The sequence below is a fragment of the Hirundo rustica genome, chromosome 3, assembly GCF_015227805.2.
Source record: "Hirundo rustica isolate bHirRus1 chromosome 3, bHirRus1.pri.v3, whole genome shotgun sequence".
Taxonomy (NCBI): Eukaryota; Metazoa; Chordata; class Aves; order Passeriformes; family Hirundinidae; genus Hirundo; species Hirundo rustica.
In genome coordinates, this window is record NC_053452.1 from 79706975 (window position 1) to 79722799 (window position 15825).

The 15825-nt window shown below is 35.8% G+C and overlaps 1 protein-coding gene across 1 annotated transcript in view; it reads left to right on the forward strand.

Annotated features, from left to right (window-relative positions):
- The window catches only part of RNGTT (RNA guanylyltransferase and 5'-phosphatase), a 173669-nt gene that overhangs the window by 45789 nt on the left and 112055 nt on the right, over positions 1–15825 (forward strand). The window contains exon 10 of the mRNA XM_040059755.2: positions 5580–5651. Coding sequence (XP_039915689.1) covers positions 5580–5651 — 72 coding nt within the window. The remainder of the gene's footprint in view (positions 1–5579; positions 5652–15825) is intronic.

Consider the following 15825-nt stretch of genomic DNA (forward strand, 5'->3'; position numbering starts at 1 on the left):
CCTACAGAATAGAACTGATGACTGCTCTGGGGGGAGCTGTTTGTCTTTGAAACAAGTCAAGGTATTGAGATGACATTCTCTGAATATGAGGAAAAACTTGAAGAGAATCTAAAGAAAACTATTGCAATACTCCATCTCTTGCCACAGCTTTATATTTTGAAATAGTAAACATGGTCAATTTTATACAGCTCATAGAAATGCTTCTAAAATTTGATAAAATTTTCATCATGTTTTGATACACTTTTTGTGAATTGATGTCTTAGTTTCTGTCACCTTTATTTTCAACTGATACAAAGTTTTGAATGATTTAGAAATGGCTTAGTTACATTTGTTTAAGGCTAAAACATTTCTAAGTTGCTATGCTACTTTAAATTATTGTAAACTTGCTAATGAACTTTTTGAGCCAGTTGTAAAACAAGCTGTAAAACATGTGGATTGGTGTTTTGGAGGCTGGGCTGGACTATTGGTGGCAAACTTCAGAACCACAGCCACAAGAAGAAACTGTTTCTTTCTTGACTGTCCTATTTCACATGACCAAGAGAATTTCACTCGCTCTTTCACTAATAGATCAATGCAGTTTCCTGTTATGTTTCAGTTGTATCGGAGGCTCTACATTGCTGTAACTTCTGCTTGATGACGTATTTTTGTACCTGAGATATCTTCCGTATTGATCCTCTGAAGCCTGATGCACTTTCCAACCATATTGTCTTTATTACTTTCTTTCCTTTCTCAGGCCCTTGTTGTCAATATTCTACTTGAAATGTCACTTCTGGGAACGATGTGTCTTACTGAACACACATTTACATGTGAAGCGTGTATAAATTGAATCTACGAGGATAATTACTGCAAGGAACAATGTATTGTCTTAGGGACAGAGAAGCAGATAATGGAATATTTTCCACCACCTCTGCTTCACTGAAAAATTGAGGGCATAATGCAAGAAATGCCATGCTGTCAGCTCAGAAGTGGTTGCACAAGCTGTCGTGTCTGGTAGGAGCCTCTTCAGCCAGGCAGCTTCCTAATGAAATACATAACATTATTCTCAATGACATACATTCAGTTCCATACTTTCGAGATAAAAAGCCTGGTCTTGCTGGTTTTTTTCCCTGCTATTTCTAAGGCTCTTGAGAAAGTAATGACTTGCTAGTGTCCATATGGTGCGGTCCTAGGTGTTCTTGAGGGAAATGGCTGCTCTTTCATTTATTTATTTAATTATTCTCTTAATTTCAAAACAGATGTTTTAGTAAAGGTGGCTGATATGTACATGGTGGAAGACAGGGATATTGAGATAAGTGCGTGATGTAGCTGTGGGGCATGGAAGGAGGTCTCTGATCTGGTGTGCTGTGTTCCCCAGATTTATAGTTTAAGTCTCTTAAGAATAACTGAGGTTCTCTCAGGTACCCAGAGTATGAACTTTGCTTAATTCGTTGTTCTGTAAAAGTTTGACTGTTAATAGTGCATTTTGGTGTTTCACTTTATTGGCATAAAATCGTCTTAGTGTGATTTTACTTGTTTTTTCCCTCCCACACTTTTTTTTTTTTTTTTTTTTTTTTTTTTTGATAAAGTGAGAAGTAAAATGACATGAAATGAACACGTACTGATTGAATGAAATACCCTGAGATAAAACGAAAACCTTTCAATGGATAAATACTTTTCACAGTACAGATTTCTAAATTTGTTTTGGTATGGTCAGTTAAATAAAAAGCTGTTGCTGGAATATTTTTTTTCCATTGAAATTCCTTTAACAGGTTTGAGGATAAGACTTGCCTATTATTTGAAGCATCAGAAGAGCTTAACTTTGTAATTGAATATTTGCTTAATGTTGATGCCAAATGAAAATTTCCATGAATGATCCTTTTCTCTAGATATATACATGATTTATTTTATTTTATTTTATTTTATTTTATTTTATTTTATTTTATTTTATTTTATTTTATTTTATTTTATTTTATTTTATTTTATTTTATTTTTTAAATGCGTGGGAAGAAGTTGTATTTTTCTCTATTAACATATTTTACTAATTAATGCTTGAAGGGCTGTTGAAGTTAATTCTTTAATTACAGGCTGAAGTAGTTCTTACATGCTGTCCTTGAAGTAGCTTTCTCTCTTTCAGGGAATGAAAGTGTAGAATGAGGCAGTCCAATTGGTATTGCTTTACAGTATTCTTAAAAATATGAGGAAAAAGGAAAGAGAAAACGGAAATATCAGTGCCATGCAGCAACTACTGGGTTTAAGAATACAAAAGATTAATATCCCCTTAACGTTATTTAGAATGACAGTGTACATGAAACTTTCATAAAGGCAATTTCCATGCATTCAGGGATCTATTAACTTGCTTTAAGGCCTCTGGTATAAGGCTTTCATGTGGTTGTCTTTGAGAATTTCAGATGGATTTGTGGTTCACTTCAGGCTGAAATTACTTGCAAACAGTTCTTACATGATCAGTTACATCTAGGGTGATGACACTCTGCTCATCTCCAGCTTTTCAGTTGCAATTGTTCTCCTGTCATGGAAGAAAGTTTTCTGCAAAGCTCATTAAAGCTAATTTAAATTTCACCTACAGGTGACTAGTATGACTTATTCCTTTAGAAGCCAAGTGTTTTGCATCCCTAGTGCTATCTGCGGGAATGCATAGAGTTTTGTTCAAATGTTTTGGCTGTCATGCAAAAAAAATAAACAGCTATTTTCAGGAGCTTTCTTGGCATTCTGCTTAGCTTTGGAACAGTTGAGTAGAATAGGCAGAGGCATCCTTAGGTTTGAAATAACTTTCACAATTTTAATACAATTTTTTAGTCTAATTTATTTTTATATAAAATACTGTTTACACTTGAAGGGGGCAAGGTACTTCATAAATGGAGAGTGAGATAAAGATTCATTTATGTTTGTGTATCAGTAGAGACCTTACCTATTTTTAAGCTGTCTCAGAAACTGCAGAACTTATAACTTGAGTTTAAAAAGGTGCAAAATAGATTTATGCAAAATAGATTTAAGAAAAAAGGCAAGACACAAAACCTGTTTTAATTTCTGAAATACAGCAATGACCAGAGTTGAGTTAAAGATAAATGGATAAAGGATTAAGAAAAGGCGCAGGAGGAAAAGGAACAACAAACACGTGCATTATTAGATCTGATTCCATACTCTATGTCAGCAAAAAGTACATTCTGCAAGTGGCTGGTAAAATTGCTTTGTGATTGAATTTTGGATTATTTTAAGTCCAAGTTACTCTCTAGAGATGTGATTCAAGGAAAAAAGTCCATGAGCTCTCAGTCCAGCATCGTTGTTCTGGTACTTGTCCAGCAAAAAGCTCTTAGCACTGTTGCAGGTGTAATAAACTTAACAACTGTGCTTTGCAACACCACAGGATTGAGGAGAGTAACACCAGCACAGTGTTGCATCGCATTAATTGATCACTGGACCTTGTTCCTCAGGCCCATGGGTTAAGTAAATACCTAAACCAGCAGCTAATACCAAACCAGACAAGTGCTAATAGCAGAGGTAGCTTTAAAACATGCAGTACTGGCTGTAAATCTGCTTGGAGTCTGTAAAAGGAACTGCATGGATGCAGGTGTGCTTTGTGGATACTTTTATGTTATATTAGCATGTCATGTGAGTGGATTTGGTTTCATGTTTTTAGTTACCTAAAAATTGGCTTAAATATAGTCTTATAATATCAGTTTATTGCTCAGGTAAGAACGAGTGAGTTTAATTGTGGTCATTTCTCAAATACTACATTTTCCTATCTTCTCTGAAGTTGTCTCTGAGGTCTGTTCCCTGGTGTATTTTTCAATTCTGATAATTTCAAGGAAGATTCTGAAATCAGACTGTAAAATAATGATGTGTTAGAGCATTTCTAATCCGAACCATTCCTGTACTCACTTTACAGCTTTTGCCTTATGACAGTTGTATTGGCGTAACTAATGGAGCAGGGAATGTTGTTGTCATGATGGAGATGAGCAGCGCAAGAATTTGTCATCTCATCTTCTAAGGCATATTGTGCTATTGTTTTTTTACTCTGGTAGCTGGGATTTCAGTCAGGTTGTCAAAGAGAACAGGAGGCAGGGGAGGAAGAAGGGAAGAGATGATGAAAAAAAGTCTTGTTTGATCAGTAATAGAATAAAAATGTTTACATGTCTGAAGGAGAGAAAAAGTTAAAAAAAACACTTCAAAGGATGTTTAAAAACAGTTCTTGGTCTTCTTTGTTGTATTTTATAATCCTTCTTAAACTGAATATGCAGAGATTCACATTTTTAAAATTAGGCATAAAATCTTGTAATACCAGGCATTGAAGTGTTTTCAGGGTTTTGCATACAAATACTAGCTTTGCATCAAAGCTGAGGTTCTGAATATGCATACTGAGAAAGTGAGTCCTTAAACTCTGTGTGCTCAATTAAATGTGTTTCAAAAAAATTGTTTCACCTGCCAGTTCAACTGAGAGTTAATGAAAAACAAGAGCGTTCTTTTGTTTCACTGTTACTTTGTTATTTGTTTCACCTGATTACTATCAGGAATTTCAGGTGGGGTGTTTTATCCTGTTGTGGTTTTTTTTTTTCCCCCACTTGCGTTATATCTTTGCACCCTCTTCCAAGTCTGCATATCATGCCTTCTGTCTCTTGAGTCGTATCCATCTGTTCTTGTAGTTAGTTATAAAATTTATTGTCGAAGAAGGCATTGCAGCATTGTGTCTGCTGTTCCTTTGAGAGCTCGCCAGTGTCATACCTAAATATTGGACACTAGTGGAATGGCATTTTGTTGCATTCACTTGTATGTAGACCTTTTTTACATGTGTTGCTTGACAGTGCCTGTGACTAAATTTTTAGAAATAAGATACTGTAATATTACAAAAGAATAGTTTCCACTTATTGGATTAATGCTTTTTAATTTAAAAAAATAATTATGTGGAATGATGTGTAAGATCAACTCGGGTAGTCATTCACAACACCTGTGGATGCTGCATTTGGTGTTGATATCTCAGTCTCCATCTCATTGTTGTGTTCACAGAAGATGAGATTCCAAAATGTTAAGTAGGCAACTTAGATTTCCCAGTGGTTTTTGAGAACAATGCGTTCATGTCTTCTAGTCTAGTTTGAAATGCTTCAAGCTTTATGTTTGCTTAAAAAACAAATCTCTGTTTTTACAACTGAACTGCTTGCTTATTTTTCAAAGCAAATTATGGTTAGATGCTAGGTATAATTCAAGAATCCTGTTACTGTTGTACAGACTGAAAATCAATCTTACATGAATTGTCAGACTTTTTTGGGGTTATTCACTCAAGATATTGAAAAGCTGTGGTGAAAATATAAATGTATATATTTAAATGTATAAATGTTGCAAATCAGAAAAGGAAGTCCCAGCACAGCTTCCTGGTGTTTTATTGAAAGCTTCATGAGAGCTTTCAACCCTATTAAGACCACAATAATATTTTTATAATCTTCACCTGTTGTAAAATATTTTTTGTAATAAAGACGTAGCTGGTGTTTGATTGCATCATGCTTGCAGGTATATGCACTAAGTATAAATGTGTTGACATTCTTCTTCTCTATTTATGAAAAAAATGCCAATGCTTTCTCTTTTCTTTTAAGGAAATGATCATCGACAAGGTTAATGGACAGGTTGTCCCTCGGTACTTGATATACGACATTATTAAGTTTAATGTAAGTACTTTCACTTTTATTGCTTATCATTAGTTATTAATTCTTACTTCAGTTTTAATCTTACTTATATAAGTAAGAGCTTCATAGAAATTATAAATACCAAAAGCATTTGAGTATTTTGCATCATGATAACACACAATGCATCAGAATTTAGATAGAAAGCAGCCTTACAATACATGTTGATTTATTTCCACTCGCTCGAGAAAAAATGGCCATTTGAAACAGTCTGCTAGATGCTGTTGGAAAATTTCCCATTTCTAGAGCATGTTTGAATATTTAGACAGTGAAAACAAGAGGGGACGGAGGAGTTAGCCTGGTGTATTTGTTACCAGAGCTTCACAGAACTTGTTAGGCTGCTCTATCACCTTTTTCTCAAATTTCTGTTTGAAACCAGGCAAGTGGTCCTCTGCTAAATCCTCAACAGCAGGGTCTCCTGGTGGCACAGGCTGTAGGGAAAATGTATAATAAGGAAGTATATTGCAGAAGTTGTAGAAAAGGAGAATAGAACCTAAGAATAAAGTCTTTGTGATCACAAGAAAGTCTTGTTAAACAGAACTGGAAACAGGAAACTTGTTTTCTATAAAACTAGCTTTCAAACACAGTAAAAGTTTGGATATCACCAAGGGGCTCTTGCTGGTGTCATTTACAGACTTATTTGTTGCTGTTTTATTCATAGTAGCTCATACTGTATTGTGTTTTGGATTTGCAAATCAGCATGGAGTAGTGCTGATAACACAGGGATGGATGTTCTCTGTTGTTGCTGAGCAGCGCTTGCATGGCTTCAAGCCCTTTTCTGTTCTGCCCTGCTGCACCAGTGAGTAAGCACAAGGAGTAGGGAAGGGGACGCAGCTGGGATGGCTGACTCCAGCTGACCCAAGGGACATTCCTTGCCAGTGATGTTGTACTGTGCATATAAAGCTGGGAGAAGAAGGATGTTTGTCGTGGTGGCGTTTGTCTTCCCAAGTCACCATTCTGTGTGATGGAGCCCTGCTGCTCATGGGGGATGGCTGAACACCTGTCTACCCACAGGAAGTGGTGAATGACTTCCTTGCTTTGCTTTTTTTTGCATGTGCAGCTTTTGCTATAGCTCTGGAACTCTCTTTATCTCAAACCTTGGGTTTCCTCACTTACACCCTTTTGATTCTCTTCCCCTATATTATTCCAGGGGAGTGAGTGGCTGCAGAAGGCTTAGCACCTACTGTAGTTAAACAACAACAATGTGTTAAATTTAGTCAAAATAGCCCATGGAGAAAACACCAGTGTCTGATAATGCTTCTGGAAAGATAAAATTATTGTTTCAGTGCTCCTAACAGAACAAAAACAATATTAGTAAACTACAGGACATTTCAGCCTTTCTAAACTACAGTTGACTCTTCCAGTCTCGAATAAGGTACTACTCAGCTCAATCATTCTGTGTTTGTGGGAATTGCAAGTGTAGGCATGGTACCACTCACCAGAAATTACTTAGGTATTCTTGGAAGCATAGTCATACTGTGACTTAGGACAGGCTACTTTTAAAAGGAGTAGTTTGTGGGGAAGATGTGTTAGATTAGGACTAGAAGGTTTTTGTTAACACATTTTAATTCTGTATCTCAATGTCCTTTCTCTACAGCCTTTTCTGAAAAGTAGGTGTTAGTTTCCTGCATCCCTCCTACCATTAAGACTTTTCCCTAAGCAAGAATTCCATGTGCTCTTCTGAAAGATACAGTCTTCTATAACTACTCATGGGTTCTCATTTTTTTTTTTTTTAACATTTTCTTACCTGCTCCTCCACCTGTGGTTTTGTTTATTTACCTTCATGCCTTGCCTTGTTTCTGCTCTCCTTTTGAGTCTAACCTGCCATTCACTGCTCTTACACTTCCTTTGAAGTAAGCACGTAATGTAAGAAGTGTACAGTAATTTGGTTTGAGACGTGCATATACTAGCAAAATAATACTTTTCAGAACTCATAATTATTTTGGTTAAGCTTTGTTTTGTGGTGGAAGGGGAGGAAACCCTCATTTGTAGTGAAGTGTCTGTATTTAACATGACGAATCCCACTGGGCAAACAGGAAAAATGGTCAGTAGATTTCCAGAGGATTGTCAATGTTTAGGAGAAGTCTGCTTTTAGCAGTGTTTGGTTTTGTTTCTTAAGTGCAGTGGGAATGAGAGAGAGGAGCTAGCTACTATGTAATACTTTTAAAGTCGAGGACAAATTAAGATAATGTTATCAGTATGAGTGCAAGCTGGGCCTTAGCTCTAAGAAGTCATTAGCAGTGGCCCTACTATAAAGATTAAAAAGCTCAGCTGTTTTTAGGTTAATTTTAGAAGCTTAATTATAAAAATGGGCACCCAAGAATGTTTGGTTTGGCAAGAAGTGATAACAGAATTTTATCACCAAGAGAGGTAAATGTAATGTAACTTGTAAATGGCAAGAAAGAGTGTGTTCCTATTTAAGTTGTGTTAGTTAGGTTTTTCTTAATTTTTTTTTTGGCAGATCTTCAAATAAAAAAATTACACGAAGTACTGGTCCTGTTCAAAGCCAGAACATTCCTCCCTGCCTTCCAAACAAACCCCTCCTCCAAAAATTCCCCAAAGCAGAGGTTGCTCTAGAATTTAGCATTGTTTGTTTTGATGTGGAAAGTAGTTGAGTCTTGAAGGTGAATGATGGAGTTACTGTACTTTCTGTCCATCATGGGTTACGAGATTTGCAGCAGGTCCCTTGTCTCACCCTCCATATGACTCAGCTTACTCTGCTCTTGGAGATGCAGCTTTGCAGCTGGAGAAATGCACGTTCAAACCCCATTGATAAATACCTTTGCTCAGCCAAACCTCATGTTTTAGTCAGGCCTTGTGAGCTAAGATATTTTTAGCTAGGCTTATTGTCAAATGCTTGACCTATTTTGCTAGGTAAGCATGCAGAGTTTTCTGGCTTTGTCAGAATATTCCTTCTGAAATATTGCATTCATAATGCAGAGGAAGTGAGTGGATAAGGACTTGTATGTTACAGATTTTAATCCATGTTGTTATCGGTGAGGCTTATTGTCACTTACTTTTTGATTTTGCTGTAGTGCGTCAGGAATAAACTACAGCAGCATTCCAGGAAGAAACAAAGGAAACTAAGAGAATATACTGATTGACATACGTAGTGCATATTTGGCTCTAGATATCTATACAGAAAAGTCTTAGGCGAAAGGAAACATAAAAATTGAGTTTCTGTGATTGGGAGAAACCTGTAAGTGAGTTCTTAAGCAAAACATGTCAATTGTTTTGGTTGTCTCATTGCATGATAAGCTTTGTGTTGAATTCTGATGCTTATTGTGTTCAGCTGCTGCAAAAGTCTGTCTTCAAGGATGCTGATGGAATCCTTTGACTATTTCTTTTAGTTACTGTTTCTGTGACATCTAGTTTCTAAAAGCTTGTAACACATCCCATTTTGTTGCAAGAGATGTTTGTGTCAAGAAAAACAAACGATTCTTCAGATTTAAAAAGATTTTTTATCGTAATTTTCTTTAGTCTGAGGCGAGGTGTTGATTGTTATTAATAGCAACTCAAAATATGACATTGCTGTCTCATTGCTTTCATCTCACCTGCTAAAATCAAATTCCTAGAAAGAAAGCTGTATCCTAGTGAAATAAGCTCACCTTTGTGAGCGCCACACACAAGTAATCTGGATTTTTCATATTCCTCTGAACATAAAAGGACGCAACATTCCTTATGGTGTTTAGTCTTAATGAGTACAGAGCTAAATCCCTGCAGTACATGTTGCTTTTCAGCTTCTTGATTTGTATCTGTGTGTAGTTGAGTTCATCATTATAGTAACTGCAGATGTATAGCTACAACTTCAAATTTGGTGGATAATTTGGTGGATAATTCTAATGTAACAGAGGAAGCTGACTGCAGAATCATTAATAGCCATAGAAGCAAATGCAGGCAAATCCAAACCCCTTTCCATCTGAAACAGTCCACAAAAGAATGTGTCTTCATTCTCCAGTCATCTTGGAGACAGCTCTTACTGAAAAACCATGTTTTGAGAAGCTTTTTCTTAGATAATATTCAGTAGCTACTTGGAAATGTATGGACACTAAATTTAAGCAACTATTTTTCTCCCTAGTTAAGTAACAAAAAGTAACACTGCCATGATGTAGGATCTAATTAATGCATTCTTAGAGAAGATGCTGAAAATGAGTGCAACTTTCATATTCCTTTCTAACCCTGGCCTTTAAATTTTTAACTCTAGCCAAGTTTTTGTGAGTCCAGATTGCAATGGTAAGGATAGACTGAATGCTTGAAAAAGAATAATTATTTAATTGCTTAGAAAGGAGATGGAATTTTGATTAAATTTCCTAATACTTTGTGCATTGAATTAAGTCAAGATCAAGTTTTCTTTGTTTGTCATTATGTGTAGCAATGCTGTTGCTATTGATAAAATTTGTCATGGTAAACAGATATGCTGGTTGTAAATCCTGCCCACAGCCAATGTGCTTGTTGAATTAATGCATGAAAAATGTTTGTTTTAAATCCCTGTAAAATATTACCATGTCTGACTTTTCTGTTAAACCCTCATTTTAAAGCAATGTAAGGCTCACAGTCCATGCTGTCTCTCACTTATTAGCCTATTAACCTTATCTTAAAGTTGTACTGTGAAAGTTCTGAGGGCACAATTCGGAGATGCAAGTACTTAACTGCTTCTCTTCTGTTTACAAATGCACCTGGCTGCCAGTCACCCTTCTGCCCTTAATTTTAATTCTGAGATTCTTTTTCAAATGGTATCACCTGAAAATACAGAGTTAAAATGCTTTTGTTACCAGTAGTACCCTGAAAAGTAAGGATGCTATGGGTATGTTTGCTCCTGCACCCTTTAGATTATGTCTTGTGAAGACTTACCTGACAAACACCCAAACGCTTGTACTGGCGCTCCTGTTGCATGTTATGTTCTCAGTCTCTCAATATATATCAATATACATCACCTTCATGAGCCATTCTTTCATGGCTCAGGGCTGTCAGGTAAATGCAATATGGATTGTCCATTCTTTGTCTTGATTTGCTTTCTGCTGTCGGTCTGGGCGAGGTGCATTAAGTCTGCCTGGTCTTCAACCTCCAGTTTTTATGATACTGTTTATTGAGAGCAAGGGCAGCCTCTCCAGGTAATGGTTTTGAGTATTCTGAAATTCCAAAAGGGCAGCATTACAGTATAGGAAGAACAACAAATGGTAGCTTATAGGATGGAGAATCAACACAGTAAGGGAGTGATGTTAAATAAGCTTTTGGGTCTGTGAAGCAGGATTGACATATCATAGCTAGTTGTAATTTTAAAGTCTTTCTTGCTTTTCCCCCTTCCCTGTTGATCATCTTTTATCTATCATTAAAAACCTGACTTGTGTGTCTGAATGACACACTTTGAAAATCTTATTTCTTTGGTAAACTTCCAGACAGCTACTTTGTGCTTTGTTCACTGTTACTCCTTGTGTTTCAGTAAAGTGCACAGCAACTGAAAAGTAGCATTTCTGTTCATTTTTGCATCCCTTTTTAAAAAAGATCTCCTTTGCTATGATGCGTGCAAAAAGTAAGTTATTGTTGGAGAGTGATAATTAGTACTTGCTGACCAGGATGTCTCTGCTGTTTTCATGCTCTTCTTTTTTTATCTAACAAGCTGCTTGTTGTTGGGGAGCATTCTCTAGTGTTGTAATTAGCTTGAAGCTTGACTTTTGGTTAGATTGTGTGAAAAAACCCCATTGATTGATTTCTTCCCCTTACATCTATTACTTTGATCCTCCTTTTCCCAACCCAGGGGGCACTGTAGATCACACTGAAAGTGGTTTTGTTTTCCATATTTTCCAAAATAAAGAAGGCTTAAGAGAGTATTATATAAAAGCAAAAGAGAGTTAATTAAATTCTGTTATGTCCTGGTTTTTTTCTCAAAATATAAGTGTTCTTCTACCTCAATGTGAAGCATGTCTCACCAGAAACTTTTTGAATGGCAGATTATCACTAATTGCCAGAGGAAGAGACACAAAGTGTTGCTTCTGGGAGAGAGATACAGGACAAGTAGTTCTCCAAGAGTGGCTTTAGAAGTAACCATGATACTAAATCCTTTATATTTTGCAGGTATTTGTGTCTGTACTCTTAACTTGCTTACCCTGATGTGATACTTTTTCAGCAAACCATGAAACTTGCTATAAAAAAATAAAGTCACGCCTGAAAGTTTAAGTTGGGTTGTAAATGAAAATAACTGAGATATTTTAAACCTTAAATACAGTTTGGAGAATAAAGTCCAAAATCAAGGGGTTTTTTGTTCTTAGGAGGTTTCCTTAAAGAGCTTTTCTCAGTATCTTTGTTAAACGATTTTCTGCTTCTCATCATTCGAACCTTTAAAAACCCTCACTTTCTATCTGCAGTGTGTTTTTATCTTCTTACATTACAGAAACTTATGATTAAGTAGAAAAACTGTCTATTTCAGCTCACAGTTTATGACAGTTATTCTCATAGGAACTGCCAAGTGGACTTAAACCCAGTTTCTATATCAAGCAAATACTTAGATCTCAAAAATGTGGCAGTAATCACAGCTGAAGTGAAGGTGTGAAAAATTTTACAGGGGGGGCAGGTTTTCCAGTTGCATTATCATGTCTAGTTTTCCAAGTACTGGCAGTGAAGTCTTAAATGGGGATTTTTTTATCCAATATATTAAATATATATATAGGCAAAATAGAATATTGGGGAAATGTCATATGGAAGCAATGAGAGTGTTCCAATGTTGTAATGTCTTATTTCCCTAACTTAGTTTTAATTACTCCTTTTCTATAATTAATCTAGCAACAATATTTCATTTTTTCAGCTTTCTGTCTCTTCCCATATTTTTCCTGTTTCTAGGGGAAAAGAACTAAAGAAAAAGAAATAGTCAAAGTTAATCAGAAGGAAGTAGCAAATATAAGAACTGTATATTTCAGGACTGGTTTTATGAAGGTTGAAAGCAAGACCTCACTAGTATTTTTTTTTTTTTTTTCCCCATGCCTAATTTGGAGAGAATTGGGATTATCCAGTTTCAAAAAGAGAAGACATAGGGGAGATGTTATTGCAGCCTTCCAGTACCTGAATGGAGCCTAGAAGAGATCTGGAGAGGGACTTTTCACAAGGGCCTGTAGTGATAGAACAATGGGGAATGGCTTTCAACTGGAAGTGGGCAGGTTTAGATGAGACAGTAAGAAGAAATTTTCCACTGTAAGCTTCGGGAGGCACTGGAGCAGATTGCCCAGAGAAGTTGTGGATGCCCCATTTGTAGAAGTGTTCAAGGCCAGGTTGGATGGGGATTTGAGCAACCTGGTCTAGTGAAAAGTTTGTCTCTCCATGGCAGAGTGTTATAACTGGATGATCTCTAAGGTCCCATCAAACCCAGACCAATCTATGATTCTAACATGTTTGAATAGCCTGACTGACTCTTATGGTCTAAGAGAGAATGTGAAAGCTGTATTTTCATTATTTTTAGACTATTATTCTTATTTAAAATAAATATGAAGACGAATACCACTTTCTCTTGAAACGAGTATTATATTTTCAGTGTTTCTTACTCATAAGCTAACCATGTACACAATGAACTAGATATCCAGAGACAGATTGTGTACTGAAATGATAGATATTTACAAGTCTTCAGGTGTTACAAGCTGATACTTAATTTTTAGTTCTTTCATGGTTTAGGCAACGTAGGTGGTTCCTTTTTAAGATAGTTGTTGTGAATAACCGCTGATCGTTACAACTTTTTTTCCCCCCCTCATACCTAGTTTTTACAAGACTTCATACTAACTATACTAGACAGTCTTATTTTAAATACCATGAAGTGATTTATATTCTAAAAACACCAGTGCCACAATCTTTTCAAGTATGAAATGGCTTGACTAATATTTTTAAGATGAAGGAATTTTCCCATGGTTCTTTAGTTCACTGGAGTGATAATTCTCTATCATAAAACCCAGCAATAGCTATTCCTATGAAAAGTCATTGTGAATAGCCGATAGAAAGGAAGAGAAAGTGAGGAGAGTAGAAGTAGAAAGAGAAAATATTGACTGCAACAGATACTGTGTGGTCCAGTTAAGGTAAGAATACCTCCATACTACATGCAACACAAGCACCGTCAAAACTAATTAGAAAAAACTGAAGCAGTAAAATCCTGTGTTTGGCTTTGAAGATAGCCTAAATTCAGTGTAAAATAAATTATTAAAACTTATATTCCCAAATGCAATCTTTTTGTGTGTAAATATCCCATGGTGATAATGGCAGATCTATTTTATGATTAGGGTTTTTTAGAACTATGACTTTTCCTTCTGTAATTGAAGTGGGAAGTTCATCTACTCAGATTACCTGAGGGGAGGCAACCAGTCTAGACGGAATTTTTTGTTTTAATCATTCACATTGCAGTAAAATCCCCTTATTGAGTTCTGGTTTTGAGGGCTCAGAAGGATTTCTAAATGAAGTCACTGTGCATGCAGTCAATGAATTTGAGTTGTCTGTTCCCTGAAAATAGGCACTGAAAGCTTAGTAGTTGCTAACTGGATCTTTGTTTTCAAAAGAGAGGGCTTAGGTGTTCATTTGTGCTAGATGCGTGTTTCCATAATTCTGCTTTTTGTTGCCCAGTGTTGGTGATGAGAATCATAATTCAGTTACTCCAACTGATTGTAAATATTCTGCTTTGTATACATTACCTTTATATTGGTGAGGCAAATTTATCATCCAGTTGCAAGTAGAGTTTTATGGTTTTATTGTGAATTTGTTTAAAATTTTGAGCAATCCAAGAAGAGTAAGGGAGAGAGCAACATTAGTAGTACAGTCTACTTTTTCTGTTTTGGTCATGTCTGTGTAGTCATAGTTTTGACAGTCCTACTGTTTTGTTCAAGTTATGTTTACTAATGAAAAAACACAATGGGGCTATATTTGTATGTTCTATTAGACCTTGGTGTTATCCATTGGCTACTAACTTCTTTCCTTTGTACATTTTAAAATTTATTTTCAGCGATTATTTTTTAAGGAAATACCAGTAATTTAATATATGTCTCAAGCAATATTTTTGATAGGTCTGATTCTTCAAACCATTTTTTTTCTCTGGTAAATCAGAGTGGTATTTCATTGTACAAAGCAACAACATATAAATTGTAATCGTATTCCTGCAGCACACTGGTTGTATTGTTACAATTGAAATGGTATTTCAGATGCTGTACCTCGTTGATGTTGATAAACTTTAGAAACCTTTTGAAACTGCTGAATTCCTTGCCCCTGTCATACATGCTTTGAATATTTGAGTGATAAAAGTTAAAAAAGCCCCAAAGTTTTAAAGTTAGATAACTGCCAAAATTTTTAAATTAATTTTTAGATTCTATTGATTGTCATGCCTTTTGCCTTTTAGGAAAAACCCCCAAAACTTAAGGGTCATAATTCTATAAAATTTTTCATTTCTCTAATACTTCTAATCCTGCTTGAAAAAGAACTTAATAGGAAATGAAAAAAGCCTTTTAGGTATTAAATGTAGTAATAATTTTATTTGGAAATTCAAACAGCACCTTTAGATTGTTTTTATATAAAGCTATATGTACAAAAAAAGCATCATCTATAAAACCACGGTCAGGAGAAATATGTGCCAGATCATTAATATAAAATGCAAAATATTAGACTGCATGGTCTTCAGAAGTTGGAAGAACTAATAATGGGCTTTCATTGGGAATGCAGATGTCAGCTGTGGGTGCCTTGAATTGTCAATAATAACATTAAACACAGGGTAGGATATCAGACTGAGCTTATTTTTTATTCTTCTCTCAAAATCATTAAAGTGAAGACAGTTGTGACATATGTTTCACTTTGGCTCAGTAAGTGCAGACGTGCATGGAACATATATCTCTGTGTGTATGCTGAATTATTCATGTCTCAGGTACTATGGAGAAGAAAATGGAGCATGCTTTGCTGGTGGGTAGAGTTCAGCCATATCTCGTGGAGGAAAAGAATAAATATTCTCAGTTTATCCTGGACCATGCCAGTTATCAGCTGTGTGCAGAGGCCCTGGCATTATTTTTCTTTTTGCTATAGCTGCATTGTGGAAAAAAAGCATGTAAATACCAAAATCAAAGATGAAGTACTTTTGTGGAGTTTAGTGCCTGTATAGCATGGTGTGTTTACTGCATGCACCTAGGTAAAGGACTTTCCATGTAAGGCTTAT